At 40.8% G+C, this 27682-nt stretch overlaps 1 protein-coding gene across 3 annotated transcripts in view; it reads left to right on the top strand.

The window, feature by feature from the left end:
• Kdsr (3-ketodihydrosphingosine reductase) overlaps positions 1 to 27682 on the top strand; it is a 51591-nt gene that overhangs the window by 8750 nt on the left and 15159 nt on the right. For all 3 annotated transcript variants that reach the window (XM_087906629.1, XM_087906628.1, XM_087906627.1), the window contains exons 4-7: positions 4632 to 4697; positions 4907 to 5002; positions 22733 to 22924; positions 27106 to 27189. In XM_087906629.1, coding sequence (XP_087762755.1) covers positions 4632 to 4697; positions 4907 to 5002; positions 22733 to 22924; positions 27106 to 27189 — 438 coding nt within the window. The remainder of the gene's footprint in view (positions 1 to 4631; positions 4698 to 4906; positions 5003 to 22732; positions 22925 to 27105; positions 27190 to 27682) is intronic.

Here is a 27682-nt window from a genome sequence, read left to right as displayed (position 1 = left end):
GCTGTGGCGCCCATCACCATCTCTCTTGCCACAACCCCATACCAGCGTATTATTTCATAGATGTGTTTTTCCATTAATGGCACTGACAGGAGATTTCAGACACTGAGATTTTATGTCCAGATTTGACCTTTATTATTGGAAACAGTTGGTTTTATTTTAAAAAATATCTTTTACAAACAGTTTTGATAGACCAAGCATTTTGGTGTGCCCTTCTAGCTTTGTAATCTCAGTATTTGAAAGGCTGAAAGAGGAGGATTGCTGTGAGGTCCAAGCAATGTTGGGCTATATGCTGAGGTTAAGACTAGCTCACACTATGCAACCCAGACCCTGTTGACAGAGGTTTCTATCCCGCCTGATCCTGCAGCCATTCAGTACTAAAGAAATACACAGAGGTCTACATTAATTACAAACAGGTTGGCCTATTAGCTCGGGCTTCTTATTAACTCTTACATCTTAAAGTAACTCATAATTCTTGTCTGTGTTAGCCACGTGTTAGCTTGGTACCTTTTATCAGTAAGGCATTCTCCTCTTGCTTCCTCTGTGTCTGTGTGACTATTGCAGACTGAGCCTTTCCTCTTCCCAGAATTCTCCTGTCCTGGTTGTCCCCCCCATACTTCCTGCCTGGCTATTGGCCACTCAGCATTTTATTAAACCAATATATGTGAGAGATCTTTACAGGGTAAAAGACCATTATTCCACAGCACCCCCCCCCCTTTTTTTCCAAAACAAGAACTCTGAATCTAATTTACTTTGCTTAGCTTTCTTCCTGATCATATTCTCTCTCTCTCTCTCTCTCTCTCTCTCTCTCTCTCTCTCTCTCTCTCTCTCTCTCTGGTTTTTTTCAAGACAGGGTTTCTCTGTAGCTTTGGTGCTATCCTGGAACTAGCTCTTGTACACCAGACTGGCCTCAAACTCACAGAGATCTGCCTGCCTCTGCCTCCTGAGTGCTGGGATTAAAGGCGTGCACCACCACTTCCCAGCTCCTGATCATTCTCTGTAACAACTTGTAATTAATACTCTAAACAAAGATAAACATCCATAATCCATTTTGGGGGGAGAATGTGGGCATAGTTTTCTAGGCTACTTCCTGATGATTGGGGGTGCTGATAATTTTGTGGGTACCTAAAGAAAATTTAGGATTATGGTCAAGTCCTGACTAGAATTTTCTGTGAAGCTTGATCATCTCAGCCAGCAATCTTGAAGCTGTTCCGGATGTAGAACTCAGAGGACACTCCAACAGAGGTCCTCTGAAATGTTGGATCATCTAGGCCATTTGTTCCCATTGGAGATTCTTCAGGGGGTCTTCCTTGATCAAACCTGGTTTTTCTTAACCCAGAATGAATCCACAGCCTCTCATTTCCTGTGAAAACAAAAGCAAAATCTCTTCTCCAAAGTAACATATCTTTTGGCTTAAATTCTGAAGTCAAGGCATTTTCAGAATATATATGTTGGATTAATCCAGCAGCAATTATAATCAAATGTCTTTTAGCAGCCTTTGCTCCTTCCTTGGTCATCAAACCTTTCAAAGACAACACAGTAACATACAGTGTCCAGACTCTCTGTATATTTTCCATCTTTATGTGGCTTTATTTTAAATGCTATTTCTTTTATTTTTATTTTTAATTTTTGTTTTTTTGAGACGGGGTTTCTCAGTGTATCTTTGGCTGCCCTGGAATTCACTCTGTAGATCAGGCTGTCCTTGAACTCACAGAGATCTGCTTGCCTCTGCCTTCCAAGTGCTAGGATTAAAGGTATGAGCCGCCTACTGGAACTTTGCTGGTAGGCCATGACCGTGTGGTGATACATAGATTAATGGAGATGGGTTAGTTTGGGATATAAGAGCTAGCTAGAAATACGCTTAGGCTATTGGCCAAGCAGTATTGCAAACAGTATAGTTTCTGTGTGGTTGTTTCAGTTCCAGGCAGCTGGGAATGACCAAGCAGCCTTCACCAACAAATTGGCATGCCAATGTGGTCTGAAATACTTAGGGCTGACGCCCAACACCCACTTCATGTCTGGATGCTCATGTGCCCACTCGGGATTGGGAAGAAAGTAATTGATACCACTCTGCCTACATTGGTGCCATGGTTCCTTTACGAGAGTTGCAGTAAAACTGTGTGGCATCTTTAAAAACTATGGCTTCCTGGTTTGCCAGCACAAATAGCTCTGACTCTTTCGGGAGGTCCAGCTACAGAGCATTTTAATGAGGTTTGTGAGCAGAGTGCTACAACTTGCTTAGTGGCAACATAGATCGGCTGTGTGCTTGAAAATGGGGCAATGTGCATGGCTCTCAGAGGCAGGGAACATGCCTCCACCATGTTGGATTGTGTGGAGCCAAAAGTCTAAGCAGCCTTAGTCCTAGCCATGCCGCTTTGCATTTTAAGAAGTGGTTCTAATTGGAAAAGGATTACAGACACATAATAAAGACAAATCCAGATGGAAAAGACCTCTAAATGGGTCAGAGTGTTGGATAAATGTACCTAGGCTTGAGAGAGAGGAAAAAGAGACTGGACAGTTGTAAAAGACAAACAGTCATAGATTAAAGGAATAAAGATAATAACATAAATAATAAACTTTTAAGAAAAAGTAATAGAGTAAGAAAAACAAGCCACTTAAAAATGGAATATATGCAAAGAGTCTGGGTTATATATATTATGGTACTTTCTTTGAATTTTTTGACTGGGAAGGAGCTAAGTACAGAGAGACATTTCATTGTATGGTCTGCTAAAATAAACCAACATATATACTTTAAAGGTATCTTGATTTCAAAATTTGAGTCTGAGGATTTGTTGCTTTGGAAAAGAAGTTTTTTTGTTTCTACAGATGATGAGAACCTATGGATTCCTTCCAGATTAATGTGATGTGGTTGACCAAGACCCCCCTTTAAGATCACTGTGAACACCCCCAAAAATTACTTTGCCCAACATAAAGCAGGAAGCAAGTATTGTTTATAAGAATTTGTTTCCATTTAAAGGGGGGTTTAAAGATTTGCTTTGGTATGGATCTTGGTCTATTGATGCAAATTTTAGGTCAATTTTTGTATGTTTATTTCTGTTCTTGATTAAGGTATTTTGTTTGTGCAGCACATTTTAAAAATGTAATGTATAGTTAAGAAATATAAGTTAATAGATAACCTGTAATAGTCAAGCTTGTAGTCATGTTAGGTTTTTTTAGCTATATAGAGATATATTTCAGTTAGGTAGGTATTCTTCAGATCTTTCAGAGACCTTCAGAAGATGGCATTTAAAATGTTTTAAGAACTTAGGGCTTTTCATGACAATGAGACACGTCTGCTCCTGGCAGAGCAGAGGAAGGCAGGCATTGAAGAGTCTCCTTATGGATGGAGTGGGTTAACCATTTGGACAAGAATCTGCTCTTGCCTGGACTGCTTCATGTTATGCTGTATGAACTGGACATGTAGGTCCCACAGAAAAATGACTGCTGAACTTGCCTAAAGTTGAGACAGTCCTTCAGGGTTCCTGCTTAATGAAAGAGTCTGCAAGACATTCCGCAGAACACAGAAGAGCGTGACTGACAAGCTGCTAATATAGGCAGAACTGTCTTTGGAATTTACTGCTTCATGGAAAAGTCTGCCAGATACTGTGGACCTGTAGGCTGAACATGGACGCTCTAACGATACAGAAGAACTTTGGGTGACTGTCCAGGCAGCAAAATGTCTCTGTCAATTCTAGAGTTTTAGAAGTTGCTTATAATGCACTTCTGTTAACTTAGGTAATATTATATCCTTCTGGGGTCTTTGATGGAGTTGAAGAATAGACAGTTATAGTTTTCCTTAGTTACGATAAAAGATAAAGTAGATGTAAATATTGTAACTGTAATTCTTGCTTGATACCTGTTTTATTATATGTAATCTTGCTATGTTAAAGTTAAAATCTTCCTTTTAATTTAGACAGAAAGGGGAGGTGATGTATGTTGTAAATATGTTTTATTGCCATTGGTTAATAAAGAAGCTGCTTTCAGCCAATGGCTTAACAGAATTTAGCCAGGCTGAAAGAGATATATAGGCAGAGAGTAGGCAGAGTCAGGGAGAAGCCATGGAGCCGCCCGAAGAGAAAGACATGAGCTGTCAGCTGGAACCTTGCCAGTAGGCCATGAACATCATGGTAAAATATAAAATGATGGAAATAGGTTAATTTAAGATGTAAAAGCTAGCAAATAAGAAGCTAGAGCTAATAGGCTAAGCAGTGATTTAATTAATACAGTTTCTATGTGATTATTTTGGGTCTGGGAAACTGGGAACGAATAAGCAGCCTCTGCCAACAAGACAGAAAAACATAAGTCACAAAAAAACATAAGTTTTAACCCCTCTATCTCCAATATTATTTTTTTACACTTATTTTGTATGAGAACAAGAGGGGGGAGAGACAGACAGACAGACACAGAGAGAGAGAGAGACAGACAGACAGACACACACACACACACACACAGAGAGAGAGAGAGAGAGAGAGAGAGAGAGAGAGAGAGAATAACTCGAAGGTGTCAGTTCTCCCTTTCTACCATGTGGGTCCCAGGAATAGGACTCAAGTCATCAGACTTGGTGGCAAGCCACTTTACTGATGAGCCTCCAGGCAGGCCCTGAACCCTTCCCTCGTTTTCCTTTTTTTATACAGGTGGTTCTTTGTATCTCAGTCGATGTGTCTCAAGACTATAACCAAGTGGAGAATGTCATAAAACAGGTAAGAGGCTATTCGGGTGATTCCAGTTTGGTCCTTGACTTCTGAGTACTTCTTACATTTTGCTTTGTGACTTGGAGCTAGCAACTTTTTCTGTAGGTTCAGTGGTTCGGTGGATTTTATTTATTGACCTCGTTTTTCTACACAGTGACTCTTCCATTCTGTCATCTATTGTTTGAAACAGTATGTAATGTTCTGGACTGTTCTTCCAGGCACAAGAGAAGCTGGGTCCTGTGGACATGTTGGTTAACTGTGCAGGAACATCTCTGTCAGGAAAGTTTGAAGAGCTTGAAGTTAGTTCTTTTGAGGTAAGTGGCAGGTATTTGTTTACCTGGAGTCAAGATGATGTATCTTCTATTTTAAAATAGGCCCACCAGGAATCTCAACCACTAATTTACTTTAGTACTGAAGAAATGGACGTTGGATTTGAAATCTAAGTACAAAGCATTTTGTGGTTGACAATCCATCAGTCTTGTTTTTAGTGTTCTCCTAAGCTTCCATTAGGGTAATGGGGCTTGAAATCTTGACTCTGTTAAGTTAAATTACTCTCCTTTCTTAAAGAAAATAAGACTGCTGGACCAGCATTAAGGTTATCTTTTCATAGGCTCTAGGAAGTACCATGCACTCACAGGTGCACTCAAGACTTGCAGGAGAATCAAAGGGTAGCAATAAGCAGAATGGTAGGACCTGCAGGTCTGAGGTACCATTATCAGCCTGGCATACAGGAGAGTTGTTTATACTTATGTACATTCATCTGCGAACAATGGAGGCGAGATTTGAAAGATGACATCATCAGCTATGTAAATAATCAATTTGGGAAAATCATTGTTGAAGTGTAAATATGAAAGAGTAAAGTAAAAGACTTGGGGATACCCAGAAAAAGAGGAATGAATGTGTGGATATGTATATATCTGTCTATGTGTTTATCTGATTTGTGTGTGTATGTGTGTGTGTGTGTGCACATGTGTGTAAGATGATGCTGTAAGAATATTCAGACTCTACTGAGAACAGGGATAAAAATTGGATTGAGGAATAAATAGTTACTAAATTGAATGCTGAGATACCAGGAAGTAAGGTGTGTGTGTGGAGCAGGAGAGATGTGCGTGTTTACATTTATGTCTGAGATGGCCATGCCAGTGTAATCACATGGGTATTTTATGAAGCTTTGAATAGAAATAGAAGCAACTGAGTATGCAAATCTAGGTCAAGTGTTTGATATTGTCACTGAAGAGACACAGCTCATGACTGGGGTGATCAATTGGTCCCATGTGGCTCCTTTGGGTGACATTTCTGATACTGCACCCACTTCATTCTGTCCTTCACTCTGATGTCTTTTTTCCTCTGCAATTTTGCCCATTAATTTTTCCCTGTAATAAATCCTCTGTTGCTGTATGCTGAGGACTTTGAGGCCTTCCAGTGAATGACCAAATCTGGCTTGGTCTCAAGGACCCCTATACCCTTCTCTTTATTCTCTTTTTAATGATTTTCCTCTGAGTTTCTTGGAGGTGTATCTTATCTTTACCTGTGCTGTGAATGTTGGATCATCTTTTGTTCCACCAGAATTACTCCTTCATGTATGTGTTTGTTTCTTTGGAGAGGATGGTATTGTGTTTTGTGTTGGAGGCTTCCCTGCATGTCTGTTGGCCCTTGCCTGTGTTTTCATATCGTACTGGGTGGAGAGTTCTGTGTCCATGGATAGAGCCCTCTGTAGGGTGATGGTTTGGCCATGTCTTAGGGGTGCTTGGAGTCTGATATGGGATGTCCTTGTGTATATTTGTTGTTTTTATTGGTTGATCAATAAAGCTGTTTTGGCCAATGACTTAGCAGAGTAAAACCAGGAGGGAAATTCAAGCAGAGATATAGAGAGTAGGTGGAGTCAAAGAGATGCCATGTAGCTGCCAAAGGAAAAAGATGCCAGAACCTTACCAATAAGCCATAGCCTCATGACTATACACAGATTAATAGATATGAGTTAGTATAAGATATAAGGGCTAGCTAGAAATATGCCTGAGCTGTTGGCCAAACAGTGTTGTAATTAATATAGTTTTTGTGTGATTATTTGGGTCTGGGCAACCAGGAAATGAAAGTGCAGTCTCTGTTTACAAATGATACCCACTGTTTGATCAAGGAAACCCCCCTGAAAATTCTCCAATGGGAACAGATGACCCAGATGATCCAGTGTTTCAGTGCACCTCTGTTGCAGTTTTCTCTGAGTTCTACATCAAGAACAGCTTCAAGACTTCTGGCTAAGATTATCCAGGCTCACAGAATACTCCAGTCAAGACTTGACCATAATCCTAAGTTTTCTTTAGGTCCCCATAAGGTTATCAGCACCCCAAATCAGCAGAAAGTAGCCTAGAAAACTACACCAACAGTCCCAAAAGCTGGATGCTTGTTTTTGTTTAGAGTGTTGGTTGCAAGTTGTTATAATGGTCAGGAAGAAAGCTAAACAAAGGAGATTAGATTCAGAGTTCTTGTTTTGAAAGGAAAAAAGGGGAAGTGTTGTGGGATAATGCATTTGTACCCTGTGAAAATTTATCACTCATACTGGTTTACTAAAACACTGTTTGGCCAGTAGCTAGGCAGGAAGTATAGATGGGATGATCAGACTAGGAGCATTCTGGGAAGAAGAAAGGTTTAGTATGCAGTTGTCACCCAGATGCAGAGGAAACAAGATGGAAATAATGTACTGAGAAAAGGTACCAAGCCACATGGCTAAACATAGATAAGAATTATGGGTTAATTTAAGTTGTAAGAGCTAGTTAATAATAAGTCTGAGCTAATAGGCTAAACAGTTTTTAATTAATTTAATCCTCTTTATGTTTCTTTGGGACTGAAAAGCTGTGGGACCAGGCAGGACAGAAACTTCTATCTACAGTGGTCAGTATCTGTAGGTCTTTTCTCTCTAATTTATCCAAAGCCCCAGAGAAGTGACCTAGGCTTCTGTCTGGGAAATGGCTGCATGCCCCACTGTTAGAGTGGAGTCTGCATTCAGTGTCTACAGAGATGTTCTAGGTATGTCAGTCCTTTCTAGAAAGTTTGCCTTCTGCCAGCAGGATACCACTAAAATTTAACTGTTTTTTGTTGTTATGTCAGTTTTTAAAAAGTCAACTGAAACTCTTATAAATAACTGAGGTATTGGTTTGTTTAAGACACCCTGTCACTGTGCACACCAATCTAGACTCTTGCACTTCTGCCTCAGCTTTCTAAGAACTGTTATCACAGGTCTCTGTCATCTGTCGCCTGGCAAATTTGGCTATTTGAGAGTCAACAATTTGAAGGCATTTATCATATTGTGATGTTGTTTAGCCATCTAATGCCAAAACATGTTTGTCTCCTCAAAGGATACCGTGCACTTTAGTCAGTATTTCTTATTGCCCCAGACCCTGGCTACTGCTAACCTGTGTGTGTCTTGCTGACTGATAGAAAATGTGATGTATCCCTCCGGCGTCTGCTTCCATCACATAGCATAACGTTCTCAAGGTCCCTGCATGCTGTAGTATATATCAGTGTGTCATTCGATTTTCTGGGTTGGTAATGGTCCCATTGTGCGGCATCCTGCAGTGTCCTTGTTTGTTTATCATCAGTGAAAATTTGGAATCCTTTCACCTGGCCTAGCTCCATCCCAGAAGCCTTTGGGGTTTGTGTTGTACAGTCCTGCCTTTTCTAGTTTCTCTGTTGCCATTCAACATCCTGTGTCTAGTCTTGCCACTTGTCATTCTGATCTCCAGCTTTCAAGATGCTGTTGCTTTTCCTTTGATTTTCTTTTTGTTCTCTTAAAAAGGTGGGGGTTGGAGGCTGTTAGCTGGGCCTAATGGCTCTTATCTAGAAACCCAGCTCTTGGGAAGCTGAGGCAGGATAATAAGCATGACTTTGAGGCCAGCCTGGGCTATGAAGTGAATTTCAGGCCAGCATAAGCTACAGTGTAAGACTCTGTCTCCAAAACAGACAGACAAATAAGCCTACTGTTTATTGCTGCTTTAGTGGGTTCTCTGGAAAGAGCTGAGGTGGGCACATGGTCTTATTCTTTCTCAGGTAGCTTTTGGGGTGTCTTACTACTAAAACAATATAATGTGGGGCTGCAGGAATGGCTCGGTGGTCAGTGTGCTTGCTGATCTTGCAGAGGACTCAGGTTCTGTTCTCAACACTCACCTGATAGTTCTCATCTGTAGCTCCAGTGCCAAGGAATCCAGTGCTCACCAGGAATACATATATGCACACAAGACACCATATATATATATATATAAAACTTTTAAAATGAAAGCAATGCTGTGATAGTAAAGCATATTCTGGAAACCAGCAGAAATCCTAATTTCTGAACACAATAAATATTTTCTCTTTTTCTTGGCATTTGCAAAATAAAATAGTGAGAATTATGGTCTACATAGCTTCTGCCTTATACTTTTAAAAAATTCTTTGTTTATTTAATTTCATTTTACGTTCTAACCACAATTTTACCTCCCACCCCTCCACCCCTGTTCTCCCCACTTCCTCCTTAAATTACCCCCGTCCACTTCTGCCTCCGATAGGGAGTCAGCAAAGCCTGACACATTAAGTTGAGGCAGGACCAAGTCCCTCTCCCCTGCATCAAAGTTGAGCAAGGCATCCCACCATAGGAATGGGTTCCAAAAAGCCAGCTCAGGGATACATGCACTGGTTCCACTGTCAGGGGTCCCTCAGGTAGACCAAGCTACACAACTGTCTCCCACAGGCAGAGGGTCTAGTTTGGGCCCGAGGAGGCTCCACAGCTGTCTGTCTAGAGTTCAGGAGTTCTGTAGATTTCCCTGTCATGATCTTGACCTGCCCACCTTGCTCATATACTCCCTCCTTCCTCTCTTCGACTGGAATCCTGGAGCTCGACCTGGTCCTTGGCTGTAGATCTGCATCAGCTTCCATCAGTTACTGGATGAAGGCTCTATGATGACAATTAGGGTGGTCACTAATCTGATGACAGGGGAAGACCAGTTCAGGCTCCCTCTCCACTATTGCTAGGAGTCTTAGCTGAGGTCATCCTTGTGAATTTCTGGAGATTTCCCTAGCATTGGGTTTCTCCCTAACCCTGTAATGGTTCCTTCTATCAAGATGCCTCTTTCATTACTTTTCCACGCTGCCCCTCACCCAACTCGACCATCCCCTTCCCTCATGTTCTCATCCCCCATCCCCTCCCCTGTACTGTCCCCCCACCCTCAGTTTTCTCAGGAGATCTCATCTAATTCGCCTTCACAGGGCAATCATATAACCCTCTTAGGGTCTTATTTTCTATTCTCTGGAACTGTGGAGTATAGTCTGGTTGTCCTTTGCTTTACATCTAATACCCACTTATGAGTGAGTGCACACTGTGTTTGTCTTTCTGTGTCTGGGTTACCTCACTCAGGGTGTTTTTTTTTCTAGTTCCATCCATTTGCCTGCAAATTTCATAATGTCATTTTTTACAGCTGAGTAATACTTCATTGTGTAAATATACCACATTTTTATTTATCCATTCTTCAGTTGAGGGTCATGTGGGTTGTTTCCAGGTTCTGACTATTACAAATATTACTGCTATGAACATAATTGAGGAAGTGTCTTTGTGGTATGATTTTGTGTCTTTTGGGTGTATGCCTAAGAGTGGTATCACTGAGTCTTGAAGTAGGTTGATTCCCAATTTTCTGAGAAACCGCAAAACTGATTTCCAAAGTGGCTGTAGAAGTCTGCACTACCCCTTACTCCACATCCTCTTCAGCATAAGTGGCCCTCAGTGTTTTTTAATCTTAGTCATTCTGACAGGTATAAGATGATATCTCAATCGTTTTGATTTGCATTTCCCTGAAGATTAAGGATGTTGAGCAATTCCTTAAATGTCCTTCGGCCATTTGAGATTCCTCTGTTGAGAATTCTCTGTTTAACTCTGTACCCCATTTTTAATTTGATTATTTTGTATTTTGATGTCTAGTTTCTTGAGTTCTTTATATATTTATATGTGGGGCTGATAAAGATCTTTTCCTATTCTGTAGGCTGTCATTTTGTCCTATTGACAAAATTGTCTTGCCTTATAGAAGCTTTTCAGTTTCAGGAGGTCCCACTTATTGATTGTTCTCAGTGTCTGTGCTGCTGGTGTTATATTTAGGAAGTGGTCTCCTATTCCAGTGCACTTCCCACTTTCTCTTCTGTCAACTTCAATGTAACTGGATTTATGCTGCGGTCTTAGATCAACTTAGACTTGTTTTTTGCAAGGCAATAGATATGGATCTATTTGCAATCTTCTACATGTTCACATCCAGTTTTCACAGCACCATTTATTGAAGATGCTTTCCTTTTTCCATTGAATAATGCTGGGTTTCTTTGTAAAAAATCAGGTGTTCATAGATGTGTGGATTAATGTCAGGGTCTTCAATTCAATTCCATTGGTCCACGTGTCTGTTGTTATGCCAATACCAGGCTGTTTTCAGTACTGTAGCTCTGTAGTAGAGTTTGAAGTCAGGGATAGTGATCCCTCCAGAATTTACTTTATTGTATAGGACTGTTTTAGCCATTCTGGATTTTTGTTTTTCCATATGAAGTTGAACATGGTTCTTTTGAGGTCTGTGAAGAATTTTGCTGAGCATTGCATTGAATCTGTAGATTGCTTTTGGTAAGATTGCCATTTTAACTGTGTTAATTCTGCCTATCCAAGAGCATGGGAGATCTTTATATTTTTCTGGTGTCTTCTTCAATTTCTTTCTTCAAAGATTTAAACTTCTTGTTAAACAGGTCCTTCACTTGTTTGGTAGAATTATCCCAAGATATTTTATGTTATTTGTGGCTGTTGTAAAGGGTGATTTTTTTTTCTGATTTCTTTCTCAACCAATTTATCATCTGTATATAAGAAGGCTACTGATTTTTTTGAGTTAATCTTGTATCCTTCCACAGTTAATAAAGGTGTTTATGAGTTGTAGAAGTTACCTGGTAGAATTTTTGGGGTCACTTATGTATACTATCATATCATCAGCAAATAGTGAAAGTTTGACTTCTTCTTTTCCAGTTTGTATCCCCTTGATCTCCTTTTGTTGTCTTATTGCTTTAGCTAGAACTTTAAGTACTATATTGAATAGGTATGAGATAGTGGACAGCCATATCTTGTTCCTGATTCCAGTGGAATCGTTTTGAGTTTCTCTCCATTTAGTTTGATGTTGACTGTTGTCTTGCTGTGTATTGCCCTTATTGTATTTAGGTGTGTCCTTGTATTCCTGCTCTCTCTATGATCTTTATCATGAAAGATTTTGTGGAAGACTTTTTCAGCGTCTAGTGAGATGATCATGTGATTTTTTTTTCTTTCAGTTTGTTGAAATGGTGGATTACATTGGCTGATTTCCATATGTTGAACCATCCTTACATCTCTGGGATGAAGCATACTTGGCCATGGTGGATAATTTTTTTATGTGTCCTTGGATTCAGTTTGCCAGTATTTTAGCATCAGTGTTCATGAGGGAGATTGGTCTGTGATTTTCTTTCTTAGTTGTGTCTTTGTGTGGTTTGGGTGTCAGGGTAACTATGACCTCATACAAGGAGTTTGGCAATATTCCTTCTGTTTCTATTATATAGAACTGAAGGCGTAAGTCACAGACAATCCCACACCAGTTTGGAATTATGATTAATAGAATGGTTATTTATTCAAAAGGGAAAAAACTTACAGATTACCGTCCCAGACAACAGCCCCTCCACGCGAACAGGAAAGGAGTCCAGGGGCCGGAAACGGAGCCGGAAGACAAAGACAGAGTGGAGGACAGCCGCTGCTTTTTTTAAAGGGAGAGAGACCACGCCCCAATGGGCTGGTAACTCAGCGGCGATTGGCTGAAGGAGCTGAAGGAACTCCCACAGCATCTCCCCCTTTTGTTTAAGTAAGAGAGTTCTAAGCCTACTACGCAATTATATACAATAAGTACAAACCTACGAAATTATATACAATAAATACAAATATCCTATTCTAACTAGCTTAAGTCTTGTATAACAAATAACTTGGCCAAGTCATGAAAGGAAAGTAACTACATTTATATAATCTTCAATCCCATCGAAGATCTGAGAAGGGAAATAATGTTATCTGAGTAATTAGGAAGTGCAATCAAACAACTTCCAGAACATATAACAAATCGCAGAGACGACTGGCTACCTGGACAAACACCCAAAGTCACATTTGCAGCGTTGAAGCAACCAACTTTGGCTAAGGCCTGATGTAACTGACATACCATTTTCAAAGGCAAGAAACTTCAAAACTATCTTACCCTGTCTTGGCAGGATATGACAGTCTTGTTTTATCCATTTACGGATATTCTGTAACTCTGTCAGTAGTTGAGGTATGAGCATTTCTTTACCCAAAGGCCAGTTCTGCCAAGAAGAAAGGCTCCAGGTGGAGTGTTTTTGGTGCTCAACATTCTCTCGGGCATAGATCTGTGTTGCCAGGAGTGATTGTGTCTCCCTACCATAGAACTCTGAATTAGATTAAAGGCCATTTTCTACAGCTCTTTGAAGAGGTTGAAGATTATCTATCTATACTAAATATAATCTCTATATATCTAAAGAACCTGATTAGTCTAATTATAAATGACAAACTTAGATGACTGTTGATCTATATAATTCTCAATATCTGTCTAACTTAAAGACTGAGATAATAAACAACTGTGCAATAAATGAGGACAATGTGACCTCCAAATATAAACAATGTGCAAGTATACATTACAATATGGTAAATATATATCAATACATAAACAATATATAAGTATCTTAATCAGAGGTAGAAGTGTACAATGCAATATGGTAAATATACATATATCAGTACAATATATATATATACAAATACATAAAAATGTTTTAAACAGAGGTAGAAGCATGAAGCATGCATGCATAAAATAGTCAACATAATTTAACTTTGTATCAATATATAAGAATCAATACCAATACATTTGTCAAAAACAATAACTCACAAGTACAAAGCTATTATCCCATAATCCAATTATCCCTTTTTTTTTTTTTTTTTTTTTTTTTTTTTTTTTTTTTTTAGATTCCTGCACTTATAAAATTCCTCCCCCAACCCTCAACCCTATACTAATTATAACCAACCCCTAAAGGATGTCCCTAAACCCAAGGACAAACTTTACTGGGAGAGGGGATGTCGTTCTCTAGAATTACTTCCAGCTGTCATGGGGGCGACGTTCTTTCTGGGGGATCCTGTGAAAGTAAAATGATGGTTAAATTTCAAGATCAATGTCTTTTAAAATTGCAAATAGTCTCTGAGTATTTTGTGGAGGTCTGGCCAGAATGTTGTACAAGATGTGCATCATTTCAGCTAACCACGTTGGCATCGTCTTGTGCAGCTGGTACCCAAAACAGGTCTTGTAGTAGCGCTATCAGTATCATGATGTCATCTCAACCAGGTGGAGTTGTTGTTATGGGGCCCCATCTTCTTCCTGGAAACTTCAAATGTCACTGTAGGAAAAACTCATTGTTCATTGTGGAAACTTAAACATTAATTATATAGACATATACATGAATACCTATATTCAATGAGAGACATGATAGATATATTTAATGAAGGTATGATAGATATGAAGAAAAGTAAAGATGTTTTCTAAACTCATATTTCTTTCTGTCCCATATCATGGCTCTTGACATGAGACAGAAACTCCAGAAACTCTGGGTTTTTCTTTAAACAACAGGCTTGAAATTAGAGAGGGACTGAGCCAGAGTCCAACTCTAAAACCAGCTCTATAAATTTAGAAATATGATTTAGTATGGTACTTACAGAACCTATTCAGTTTTCTTGATAGTCCCTATTGGGCCGTTATTTTCCATCTGTCAGTATTCAAATATCCAGGGTCCCTTGAACTTTTCAAAGATCAGTGTTTTCCTGTGGAGATAAGAACAGAACCCTGCCCCCATTCTATATGCTTTTCTTACCACCTGTATGGTTATCATCATTGTAGATGCTGTCATTTCTCCTTTCCAAGAGGTTTCTCCTCTTCAAATCGAACCTTTATTAATTTTGATGGTATCCACAATTTTTCTTCTCCTGTGGAAACAAGAGCAAAACCCCTTCCCCAACGTAGCACATCTCCTGGCTTCCATTGAGAGGTCAGCACGTCTTTGAAATAAACAGGTTGGTTTAGTTCAGAAGTTTTTTCCATTATCCAATGCCTCTCTGCTGCTGTTGTTCCTTTCTCATTAGCATTAAGAAAATTCAAGGTTAATAAAGCATTATGCAATCTATTTCTGGGGGTATCTTTCGTCCCTTTCTGTTTGTTTAGCATATCCTTTATAGTACGATTTGATCTTTCTATAACTGCCTGACCTGTAGGATTATTTGGTATACCTGTAACGTGTTTTATATTATAATAAGCAAAGAAGCGTTTCATTTTCTTAGATACATATGCTGGACCATTGTCTGTCTTTATTTGTGCAGGTATACCCATGATGGCCATAACTTCCAATAAATGTGTGATTACCGAATCAGCCTTTTCTGAGCTCAGGGCAGTTGCCCATTGAAAACCTGAATACGTGTCTATGGTGTGGTGTACATATTTTAATTTACCAAATTCCATAAAGTGGAACACATCCATCTGCCAGATTTCATTCCTTTGAGTACCCTTTGGGTTACTCCCTGCAGGCAACGGTGTTTGATTATAGAAAGAACAAGTAGGACATCTCTTTATAATGTCCTTAGCTTGTTGCCATGTAATGGAAAACTCTTTCTTTAAGCCTTTACTATTGACATGATGTTTTTTATGAAATTCTGAGGCCTGCAGAACGCTTCCAATCAATAATTGGTCAATTTCAGTGTTACCTTGTGCTAGAGGCCCAGGCAGACCGGTATGGGACCGGATGTGTGTTATGTACATTGGACAAAGCCTATTCCTAATTATGTCCTGTACCTCGATAAACAATGAAGTCAACTCTGTGTCATCTGGTATGAATTCAGCGGTTTCAATATGCAAGATAACTCTTTCTGCATATTGTGAATCTGTAACTATATTAAGAGGTTCTTTAAAATCCCTTAGCACCATAAGAATGGCATATAATTCTGCCTTCTGGACAGAATTATAAGGGCTTTGTTCCACCTTACTCAATTCTTCCGATTTATAACCTGCTTTCCCTGATTTATTTGCATCGGTATAAAATGTCCGAGCTCCAGTTATTGGAGCATCACGTACAATTCTAGGAAGAATCCAAGAAGTTCTCTTTATGAGGTTAAGTCTATCACTTTTGGGATAGTTGCTGCTAATTTCTCCCAAAAAATTAGCACAAGCTCTTTGCCATGGTTCATTATCTTCCCATAACTTTCTTATTTCCTCAGTAGTAAAAGGCACTATAATTTCTGCTGGATCTATACCTGCTAGTTGACGAAGTCTCAGTTTACCTTTTATAATTAATTCTGAAACCTTTTCTACATAAGTTTTTAATTTTTTACTTGGTTTATGAGGTATAAATATCCACTCTAAAATAATATCTTCCCTCTGCATTAAAATCCCTGTAGGAGAAATTCTGGAAGGCAGTATGACTAGGATGGAACTAAGATTCGGGTTGACCCTATCCACATGTGCCTCCTGTAATTTTTCCTCAATCATTGTCAGTTCCTTTTCTGCTTCAACTGTCAATTTTCTGGGACTATTCAAATCCTTATCACCATCTAAGGTTTTGTTTAAATGAACTATTAGATCAGGTGTTATCCCAACAGCTGGTCGTAGACTGGAAATATCTCCTAACAATCTTTGGAAGTCATTAAGAGTCCGTAATCGGTCTCTCCTAATTTGTGCCTTTTGTGTTCGAATTTTTTCTAACCCTATTCTGTAGCCTAGGTAATTAATAGAATCTCCTCTTTGAATCTTTTCAGGGGCAATTTGTAATCCCCACCTAGGCAAGACTTTCTTTACTTCTTCAAACATACTTTCCAAAATATCTTTATTTGAATCAGATAATAAAATGTCATCCATGTAATGATAAATTATGGACTTGGGAAATTGCTTACGAATTATTTCCAGTGGCTTATTAACAAAATATTGACACAATGTGGGACTATTGAGCATCCCCTGTGGGAGGACAGTCCATTGATATCTCCTAGTAGGCTGAGAATTATTATAAGTAGGCACTGTGAAGGCAAATTTTTCTCTATCCATTTTTTGCAAAGGTATAGTGAAAAAACAATCTTTCAAATCAATAACTATAAGAGGCCATCCTCTTGGTAATAGAGAAGGCAAAGGAATTCCAGATTGTAGCGGACCCATAGGCTGAATTACCTTGTTGACAGCTCTTAGATCTGTCACCATTCTCCATTTACCAGATTTCTTTTTTACAACAAACACAGGAGAATTCCAAGGGCTGGTTGATTCTTCAATATGGTTAGCATCTAGTTGCTCTTGTACCAGCTGTTCCAAAGCCTGTAACTTATCTTCAGCTAGAGGCCACTGCTTGATCCATATTGGCTTCTCAGTTAGCCATTTTAAAGGTAGGGCTGTTGGTACCTCTAAAGGTTTGCTATTGGCTGTGTGTTCTTGTACAGCCTGAATGGCTGGTGACCTTTTTCCATAATACCTCATTATATCCTTCCCAGAATTGTGAGTTCCTGGAACTACAGGAATGTTAATCTGGGTATTCCATTGCTGTAGCAGGTCACGGCCCCATAAATTTATTGCAATATTTGCTATATATGGCCTTAATCTTCCTATTTGCCCTTCAGGCCCTATGCATTCCACCCATCTTGTGCTTTGTTTTACACGAGATAGGGTTCCAATTCCCAGGAACTGAACATCTACCTCATGAAGAGGCCAATTCGGATGCCAGGATTCTGGAGTAATTATACTTACATCCGCACCTGTGTCTAATAAGCCTTCAATAAAAATGCCATTTATACAGACTCTTAGCTTTGGTCTTTGATCGTTAATATACGTTTGCCAAAATATACGTTTACTCTGTCCTCCTGAATTTTTTGACTCATTCTCCACATGTAATTCATCATTTAGACCAGTATTACCTTTTATGGCAGACATTGGAGTTTTTAATTTTCTTGGTGAGACACATTTTCGACTGTAACTGGGAATGACTGGGCCACTTTTGGCTTGGGGGCCTGCGAGAGGCCCCTCAAGGAGTTTCCCGATGGTATCGGGTTGCCTTGTCTGTCTGTTGTTGACCTGCATTCGTTGGACCAATGTCGGCCTTTACCGCATCTCCTGCATATACCTGAAGGCTGAGATCTCCTACTTTTGTCATTCCCAGAGGAGATATTATTCCTAGGATTTCTTTGCCTGCAATCCCTTTTCAGATGTCCTAATTTACCACAATTAAAACACCTGGTAGTTTGATGTCTCCTCATAGCTTTGGAAATCGCTTCTCCTACCCAGGATTCATCATTATAGCTAAACATCTCAACATTCATTGTATGCTGTATCCATTCTTCCATTGGTGCTGATCTAGATCTTAAAGGCCCAATTATCTTTTTACATTCAGTATTTGCATTTTCAAAAGCTAGAGATTCAAGAAGTATTCGTCTAGCTTCTGGGTCTGTTACCCCTATGTCCAGAGCCTTAATTAATCTTTGCACAAAGTCAGTAAAGGGTTCTCTCTGTCCCTGCCTAACCCTGGTATATGATTCGACCCTTTTTGCTGGATCTTGTATTCTATTCAAAGCATTCAAGGCTGCTTTGTGACATAAGGACAGCACTTCTTCATCATAAAGAGCTTGGACCTGTGGATCAGCATATGCTCCTACACCAAGAATTTGATCTTGGGAAACCTCCACACCTTTTGCTCTTCCTTGCTGTTCCATATGTTTGGATTCTTCTCTGAAATAAATTCCAAACATCAAGGAAGGCCCATCATCTAAAACTGCAGACACTAGCTGAGAGAAATCATGGGGGGTAGCTCTGACATTAGAAGCCCAAGTCCTTATCATTTCCTTAACAAATGCAGAGTGCAAGCCAAAATTAACGACAGCTTGCTTAATTTCTTTTAAATCATTCATTGCTATTGGTGTCCATCTAGCTTCTTTAACTCCCTTTGAGCCTTTGGAAGTTAACCCTTTGTCAGAATAAATTACAGGGTATGTTGTTAGGACCCTGGGTAAGCCAGTTCTAACAGCTGGTGGTGGCATTGTATCCTGTCCTTGTGCCTTCTTACTCTGTTCACCAGCTCCAATAGTTTCTTCAATCATTTCTAATCTTTTTATCATTGTATCCCTTAAATCCTGAATCTCCTGACCTACCCATGTTTCTAGTAATTTCACTAAGGTATCAGGTTTTTGGTTCCCATTCTGGAGGTTCATTCTATCTGTTACCTTATCAAAACTTTGTGGTAACGTCTGAACGTCAACTTCAACAGCCTGTACCCTTTCAGGTAACTTCCTAGTACCCTTGGACATGGAGTCAATTTTGTCTATCATAGTATCCACTTGTTCAGATAACCCCTGATTTTCAATAATTTTAATCCTTTCAACTAGTTGTTCAATATTAGTCCGTAAAAATCGTATCTTTCTTAATGATAAAATATTGAAAAGAAAACTGAAACCTAGTAACAAGTAAATTAATATATTCCCATAGTCATATAAACCTTGCATGACATAATCCATTGTATTAATAAAGAAAACAGTAAAATTGGCGTTGGAAACAAAAACTGCCATATTACCTCTTGTCTAGTTGGCGGCGCTGTTGCCAAGTTGCGACTAGAACCACTGCAAAGGTGACTTAAACAGGTCCTGTTTCAGTGTCTGCCTTAGTATTTGTTAAAAACTAGGAAATATAAGTTGCTCAAGAAAGAAAGTTTAATTAAATCAATTCCATACACGGAACCAGAAACCCAGAATCCAGGGGTAGAAAAGAGCAACCCGGAAGCTGCGTATGCCTCCACGTGACCGAGTCGTTCTGATTCACGCCACTAAAGCACCACACTTACAAGGGAAATTTAAAAACAACTCAGAAAAGAGCAAACCAGGCTTGCAGAGATTGTCCCGAGCCTGTGGAGCTTGGGAGGCGTGGGGTTTAATTGAACTGCTGGCTCCACATACAGGGCACAGGCCGCAGCTGAGGGAGGTCTCGTGACTAGCCAAGCTGGTAGCAAGCAGTTGAGTGGGGGGGAAGGGGGGGTTCTACAACCAAACGTGGGGCGCCAGATGAAGGCGTAAGTCACAGACAATCCCACACCAGTTTGGAATTATGATTAATAGAATGGTTATTTATTCAAAAGGGAAAAAACTTACAGATTACCGTCCCAGACAACAGCCCCTCCACGCGAACAGGAAAGGAGTCCAGGGGCCGGAAACGGAGCCGGAAGACAAAGACAGAGTGGAGGACAGCCGCTGCTTTTTTTAAAGGGAGAGAGACCACGCCCCAATGGGCTGGTAACTCAGCGGCGATTGGCTGAAGGAGCTGAAGGAACTCCCACAGCATAGAACAGTTTGAGAAGTATTGGTATTAACTCTTCTTTGAGATTCTGATTGAATTCTGTGCTGTAACCATTTGTTCCTGGGCCTTTTTGTGTTGGGAGACTTTTAATCACTGCTTCTATTTCCTTAGGGATTATAGATCTATTTAAATTATATATCTGGGGTGGGCGCTGATGGTACTTGCCTTTAATCCTAGCACTCAGAAGGCAGAGGCAGGCAGATTTTTGTGAGTTAGAGGCCATCCTGGCCTACAAGAGCTAGTTCCAGGACAGACTCCAAAGCTGCAGAGAAATCCTGTCTCAAAAAACAAACTAAACAAAACAAAATTTTTTTTTTTTGGTCTTGATTTAATTTCGTTATGTGGTACCCATCCAGAAAATTGTCCCTTTCTTTTAAATTTTCCTATTTTTTAGAGTAAAAGTTTTCAAAATAATGACGTAATGATTCTCTGGATTTCCTCAGTTTCTTTTGTTATATCCCCCTTTTCATTTCTCATTTGTTAAATTATTTTCTGGTTTCTATTCCTCCTGGATGAGTTTACTTCTTTTTGTTCTAGAGCTTTCAGGTGTGCTGTTAAGTTGCTAGTATGAGATTTCTCTAACTTCTGTAGGCATGTAGTACTGTAAATTTTCCTTTTAGTACTGCTTTAATAGTGTCTCATAAGTTTGGGTATGTTGTACATTCATTTTTGTTGAATTCTAGGAAATCTTTAATTTCTTTATTTCTTCCTTGACCCAGTGGTGGTTCAGTTGAGCACTATTCAGTTTCCGTGAGTTTGTGGGCTTTATGTAATTTTGCCTTGTTGTTGTATTCTATCTTAAAGCCATGGCCATCTGAAAAGATACAGTGTTTATTCCATTCTTTTAAATCTGTTGTGATTTATATCTGTTAGTTCCCTTATTTCTTTGCTAATTTTTTGTCTGGCAAACCTGTCTATTGGGGAGAGTAGGATGTTGAAGTCTCCCACTATTCGTGTGTGGGGTTTGATGTGTGATTTAACCTTTAGTAATATATTTACAAATGAGTCCTCATTTCTTAAAGTTCCTTAATGTTCTGCCACTTGTCATTGTGGTTTATGTTTAGGTCTCCAGCTGGGCTGTTTAGTTTTCCAAAATGACAGAGAATAAGACTTTCATTGTATAAACATTGCCGGGCACTCAAGGTGAGCAAAGGTTTTAAGAGTTCTCGTGAAGAGAGCTGCGAGTGCCAATGTGGGCTCTTCCTGTCCCAGTGTACAAGCTGGTGCACACTGAGTTCTTCCTGTCCACCAGGATCTGTGCTAGTGCTTAGCTTGTGTTTTCCCTCTTAATCCCTACAGCATCCTGAGGTAATTCCGAGATTAGCCCCGTTTTCAGCTGAGAAAACGGGCAGTGTCTGCTTCTCGTGTGACCGTGACACCAAGACTGCAGCTCACATCTGTACTGTTAGCTGCTGCCATTTTCTCTCTGTTATCTTTTCTTAGCTTGGAACTGATAGGGCTGGAAATACTTAGAAGCTGTCTCCTAAAACTGTCTTTCAAGAGGTATTACCTACAAGGACCTAGAAAAAAGCTTAGGGCTCAAGGATGTTTACCAATCTAGCAGAAGACCTAGGTTTGGTTCCCAGCATCCTGTCTTTAACTTCAGCTGTAGAAGATCCAGTGCCCCTTTGTGGCTTTTGTGGGCACTGGACACATGTGATATACATACTTATTTGGAGACAAAAATACCCATACCTTAAAGTATCACTATAAAACATTGCCTACAGTATGCAGGGTACATTTTCTAAGGAGAAAGCTGGTTTTGATCTTCTGTATTTGTGCATGGTGAGGGCAAAGGTTGATGTTCACGGTTCTCCTTTGTCTCTCTCCACCTTAATTCGATCTCACCGAGCATGGAGTTCACCGCACTGACTGGGACTGTCCAACCAGCCTCCGGGATGTGCCTGTCTCTGCCTTCCTCTTCCTCCCAGTGCTTGGGTTACAGATGTGTGCCCGATGCCCAGCACGTCTTTTGTGAGGGTGCTGGGCATCCAAACGCAAGTCCTTGTGCTTGCATGGAAAACACTTTCCTAACTGAATCCTGTGACCAGCCCTAATTTTGACCGTCACTCTGAGAATGAAAGACTAGGCCAGACTAGTCTTCAAAGGGTTGGCCCCAGTGTTGCATGGTCTGCATCATTCGCTGACCTCCAGTGGGTACTGCGCCAGTCTTTTTGGCTTTGTCTTACTCACTGCTCTATGACTATGAAGAGACACCATGACCAAACAACTCTTTCAAGGAAAGCATTTAATTGGGACTGGCTCGCAGTTCAGAGGTTTATTCCATTTTCATCATGGCGGGAACTAGACAGGGGTATAGTTCTAGAGCAGTGGCTGAGAGCTTTACATCCTGGGAGACACACACACACACACAGACACTGAGCCTGGTGCGGACTTTTGAAACATCAGAGCACACCCCGAGACAAACATCCTCCAACAAGGTCGGACCTATTAATCCTTCCTGACTATTCATCAACTAGGAACCAAGTCTACATATAGATGAGTCTATGGGGCCATTCTCCTTCAAACCACCATGGGTCTCTGTTAAAGAAATTAACCTGGAAAGTGACAAAACTACCCTTGAGAAGAACATAGGCTGTTGACCTTGTTCCCACCTCATGTGGCCTCTGTTCCTTGCAGAAATTAATGAGCATCAACTACCTGGGCAGCGTGTACCCCAGCAGAGCAGTGATCACCACCATGAAGGAGCGGCGGGTGGGCAGAATCGTGTTCGTGTCCTCTCAGGCAGGACAGTTGGGGCTGTTCGGTTTCACAGCCTACTCTTCGTCCAAGTTTGCCATAAGAGGATTGGCAGAAGCTCTGCAGATGGAGGTAAGCGTTTGTATGTTGTCCTCATAGATCAGCAGTGTGAGCACTGTAGTTCTCTAGCATGTTTGCCTGCATTGTTTGACTTCAATGAAAGATTTATAAATCTGATACCAGTGTAAAGAAAACTAATTCAGTTGTAAGTTCTGGGTTTAACATTTCTTATTGCATAAAAATAATCCTCAGGACAGAGACAAAATGATTCTGAATGCAGGGAGTTGTCTGCGGCATAGAGTCCTGGAGATGCCTTCCTGATACTGGTCGGCCTCTGCTTCAGTGAGCCAGGGATGCCCTTAGATAGACAGTTTTCTTAAAGATCCATCCTGGCCTAGGGAGTTGGCTCAAAGGGTAAAATGCTTGGTGTACAGTGTGAGTACCAGAGTTTGCCTTTCCATTTGGACGTGCTGGGTGGTTATGACAGTCTGCCTGTAATTCCTATATGTAGACGGTGAAGACAAGGTCCGCAAAGCAAGCTGGCTAGACTAGTCTTAGCAGTGTGCGTGCAATTGAGAGATCCCACCTCAAAGCATAAGATAGAGAATCATTAAGAAAAACTCTCAACATTAGCCTCAGGCCTCTGCACACACAGTCTTAGTCCTCAGAGCATGGGCAGCTGTGAAGCTGCAGAAGATTCTGTAGTTCATTTGCAGCCGTCGCTCTTAAGGACTCTGCAAATAGCCATTCTTCTGTCTGTCTTCTTTCTTTTCTCTCTCTCTCTCTCTCTGTGTGTGTGTGTGAGTGTGAAGTATGTGCAGGAGGTTTCTTCAGATCACTTCTTTTGGGGAGGGAAGTTGAATTTTTCATGAATTCAGTGAGTTCGTCAGATTCACATAGTCACTTGGTAACGGGGATAATAACAAGGTGCCCCTGTGACTGCGAGCTTCCAAGTCCTGCAGCAGAGGATGTCTCTCATTCAGGGCAGAACTCAGGGTGTGCATCTGGCAGCTGCTTCATCCAGTCGTTTCGGTTTTGGTCTCAGCATCCGTGTAGGCACACGAGTTTGGGAGATAAAAATAAGTGCCCATATTCCCCCATGTCTGACAATAAGATTCACAGCTTGAGGGCAAAGTGTATCATCTGGGTGCCCTGGTCTTCACTACTGAGGGGACAGTGACACCGCAGCTGGTACAGTCCTCTCACACTCCTGATGACAAGAGCGATTGTTCACACTGCTGGTAGCTGGACGGCGCTAAGTCTCCTTGACTCCTGCACATTAAAAGTGCTATTACTTAAATAAGAAAACAAAACAAAGAAGACTCCGATTTTATTTGGAGAAAATAAATTCAGTCTTTTGAATCCAATTTGTTAATAGTAAAACTTGCATCAAAAGATTTCCTTATGATCTGTGTTTTGAAATCTGGATAATTTGACCAGTTTCTATGAATAAAACCAACATAGTTGCTAAAATGCTTAATGCTCTGAGTATATTTTTCAGTTTAGTTAATGTTTTAAGTCTTCTGTTTATCTCCACGTTTCCCAAACTGAAGTAAGCCTCTGGAAATCTGGGCATAGTATGTTTAATGGAATGCTTTGTTGGTATTTGGGATTGAATTTTCTTTTCCAGTCTTTTATATACAAATACATTATTTAAAGATCTTAAAACTTGATCTTTTGGCAAGTATATTTATAAAGTGGGTTATAGTCAGAGATATCTTGAAGATTCAACCAAAACAACACAACAGCGACTCCCAACCCAGGTGTTTTTCCTGCTTCCCCTCCTGAGAATGTGCAGCCCCTTCCCCATCTCTTTCCCCCAGAGTGGAGCAGTAAGCTGAAGGCTAGAGTGTCTGCTTGTCTGTGTTATCGTTTTAATAGAACCAGGAAGAACAGCTCTTAGGTGGAATTGGTTTTTTTATGATAAACTGGTTCTTAGGCAAGCCATCCATTGTCTTACCCATTTGAGGCTGGTGCCAAGTAGAAGAGAGAAAATGGAATAGGGTGGGGGAGAGGCAGAGCAGAAGGGGAGAAAATGGCCATTCCGCAGGGGCAGGGCGAAGCAGAATAGCTAGGCAGGATTCAGTGAAATCAGGCATCACACTTGCCATGGCTCAGAACAAGTGAGTGTAAGCTAATCTTTCCTTTTGGTTGGGTTATGATATGGACAGTTAAAGAGAAATGTGGGCATAAATTTGTGTGGACTGATTGTTTTGCATATTATGTGAACAAGAATATCAGGAGACCAGGAACTATATGAGATACAGAGAGCTGTCCATTCAGTTCATATCCATTGTTAGGGCTGTGTTGGCACATCATAGTAATTTAGTAAGACTTGTTGGGTGAATAAACCAAAGACTGCGTAAATGTTAAGTTGCTCGTCACTGGAAGCATCCAGCCATAGACTGGATTGCAGAGAGGATGCTAGCTTGAAATGGGACTGTCTGATTCTTTTCCACCTTGGTATTTATAGTTCTTCCCATGAGAGAACAGTTCTAACTTTTGGTGACCCATTCATGACCTTGAGTTGGAGAAACATTACTTTGAAAATCATTTTGATTTTCATTAACACTAAAATTCTTATTGTGGCGTTTTGAGGCGGGGGCACAGAGTAAGTTTGAGAAGCCTCTGTTGGTCTTGGTGAATTGGGGGGCACAGTAGGTCTGAGAAGCCACTGTCGGTCTTAGAGAATTAGGGGGCACAGAGTAGGTCTGAGGAGCCTCTGTTGGTCTTGGTGAATTTGGGGGACACAGGGTAGGTCTGAGGAGCCTCTGTTGGTCTTGGTGAGTTACCTAATTATAATTTACTCAGGTTTTTTGGTTTTTTTTTTTGAGCCATTTCTTTCTAGTCCCAATACAGGACCAAACAAGACGACTAGAGACAAATGTTTTATTTTATTAAGTTCCCAACTGAAAGCAAGTGTGAGATAAATCACTTGTCATTGTCACAGCTGGTCCACTTATGAGCCTGATTGGCCTGGAAGGGAGCCCTGGCTGTCAAGGCCAAGCCACGAACCCTCTTGCCCTGGCCGCGCTGGCTGGGAGCCAGCTTTCTTTCTTGCACCTACTCCACTGACTGGCCAGCAACTGCTCGTTCTTTCTCTTGACCCATGTAACTCCCCTGAGGCCACACAACTGGGTCACTAAGGGAATCTAGGAGATAAAGGGCAGGCTTCCTGGTGGGAGGATGGTGCTGTGGAGCACTGCCAGATTTACCATCCTCGAGATTTTCAGTGGCTAGTCTTGTGGCTCCCTTTCACCCCAGATGTCTTTATGAGGACAAAAACATAAGTCAACAGCAAATAAAAGTATCATGCCAAGATGAACTTGATGGTCCGAGCCTTTGGGTTACTGATTACCAGGATAAGAGAACAGGTAACAAGGTTATTGTAGGACAGTATTTGGAAGACTGTCCCCTGAAAAGAAGATCCACTGGGATTGTTGGAGTGTGTTCATCAGTAGGGAAGTTGAATGGGAAGAGAAGTCGAATGGGGACAGACAAGCTTTGGAAGAGCCAGAGGGAGGTTGGACTTAGGCAGAATAGCTGTAAAGTGTTAGAAACAGTAGCTGGAACTGGGCATGGTGCTGCACACCTGTACCCCAAGCATTTGGGACATCTTGGCAGAAGGCTCACCAGTTCATATTAGCCTGGCCTTATGCAACGAGAGATCATAGGGCAAAGGGGGAGTTTCTCTATGTAAGTACTGCTGAGGATGTTTGCAGTAGCATTGCTCAACTGGTCCTACTTTGGGGATCCACCTGATGCTCCACGGGTGGTGGTACAGGACCTCTCCACACCTGGATTCGGGTGCAGCAGTGGGCAGCAGGGAAGGCAATGAGAATCACAGTCTTCTGCAAGTGAAATGAACCCAACAGTATAGTATTGGAAGCAGCAGAGTGTAGACCTGTTCCTCCTATTCCTGCCTTAAAATTCTGCTCAGTTCATGGTGGAGTCCGAATGAGCACACTGTTTAACATGATCTGTCCACACTGGGCAGCTCCCAGCCTTTGCCTGGTCAGCAGACAGGGAGATCCTTAGTAGGAGGTGGCTTGGCATACTTTAGAGTCGGAAATTCTTGCTAGCCAAGTCATTGTCATGGAGAGGTGTCCTCAGTGCTTTTGGTGGCTGTTGATTGACAGTCCCCTCATGAGCCTGATGGCCATCCCCTTCTAAGACTCAGCACAGCTCAGACAAGCTAGTGGATGAATACAAATGATCTGTTTACTGACAGTGCAAACCTTGTTTGTGACCAGGTGAAGCCTTACAATGTGTATGTCACTGTGGCCTACCCACCAGACACTGACACCCCGGGGCTGGCAGAAGAAAACAAAACGAAGGTCAGTACTCCTACATAGTTGTTTGCCTTCTGTGTCGTATACGTGTGTGGGGGATGTGTTTTGTGTGTGGGAGATGTGTTGTATGTGGGATGTGTGTGGGATCTGTTATTGTGTGGTGTTTGATGTGTGGTATACATGTGATGTATGTTGTGTGTGGTAACTGTATGATGTGCATTTTGAGTTCTGTGTGTTATCTGTGTTATATGTACTGTGTGGTGTGTGTAATATATGTTGTGTGTGTGATATGTGTGTGGTATATTGTGTGTATGATGTGTATATGATGTGTGTTGTGTGTAATGTGTGTACATGCATATTTGTGATGTTGGTGTAGTGTGTGTATGTGCATGTGACTGTGTGTGGGGTTATGCATGTTTGTGTGTGTTTGTATTCTGTGATGTGTATATGTGATGTGTGTATATGTGTCTATATGGGTGTGTATTGGTTGTGCCTATTTAGGTTTGTGTGTCTATGTGTGTACTGTGCATGTTTGTGG

This window comes from Myodes glareolus, chromosome 5 (assembly GCF_982192425.1).
Source record: "Myodes glareolus chromosome 5, mMyoGla1.1, whole genome shotgun sequence".
NCBI lineage: Eukaryota > Metazoa > Chordata > Mammalia > Rodentia > Cricetidae > Myodes > Myodes glareolus.
Note: the sequence above shows the minus strand (reverse complement) of the source record. Positions and strands in the feature narration are given on the sequence as shown.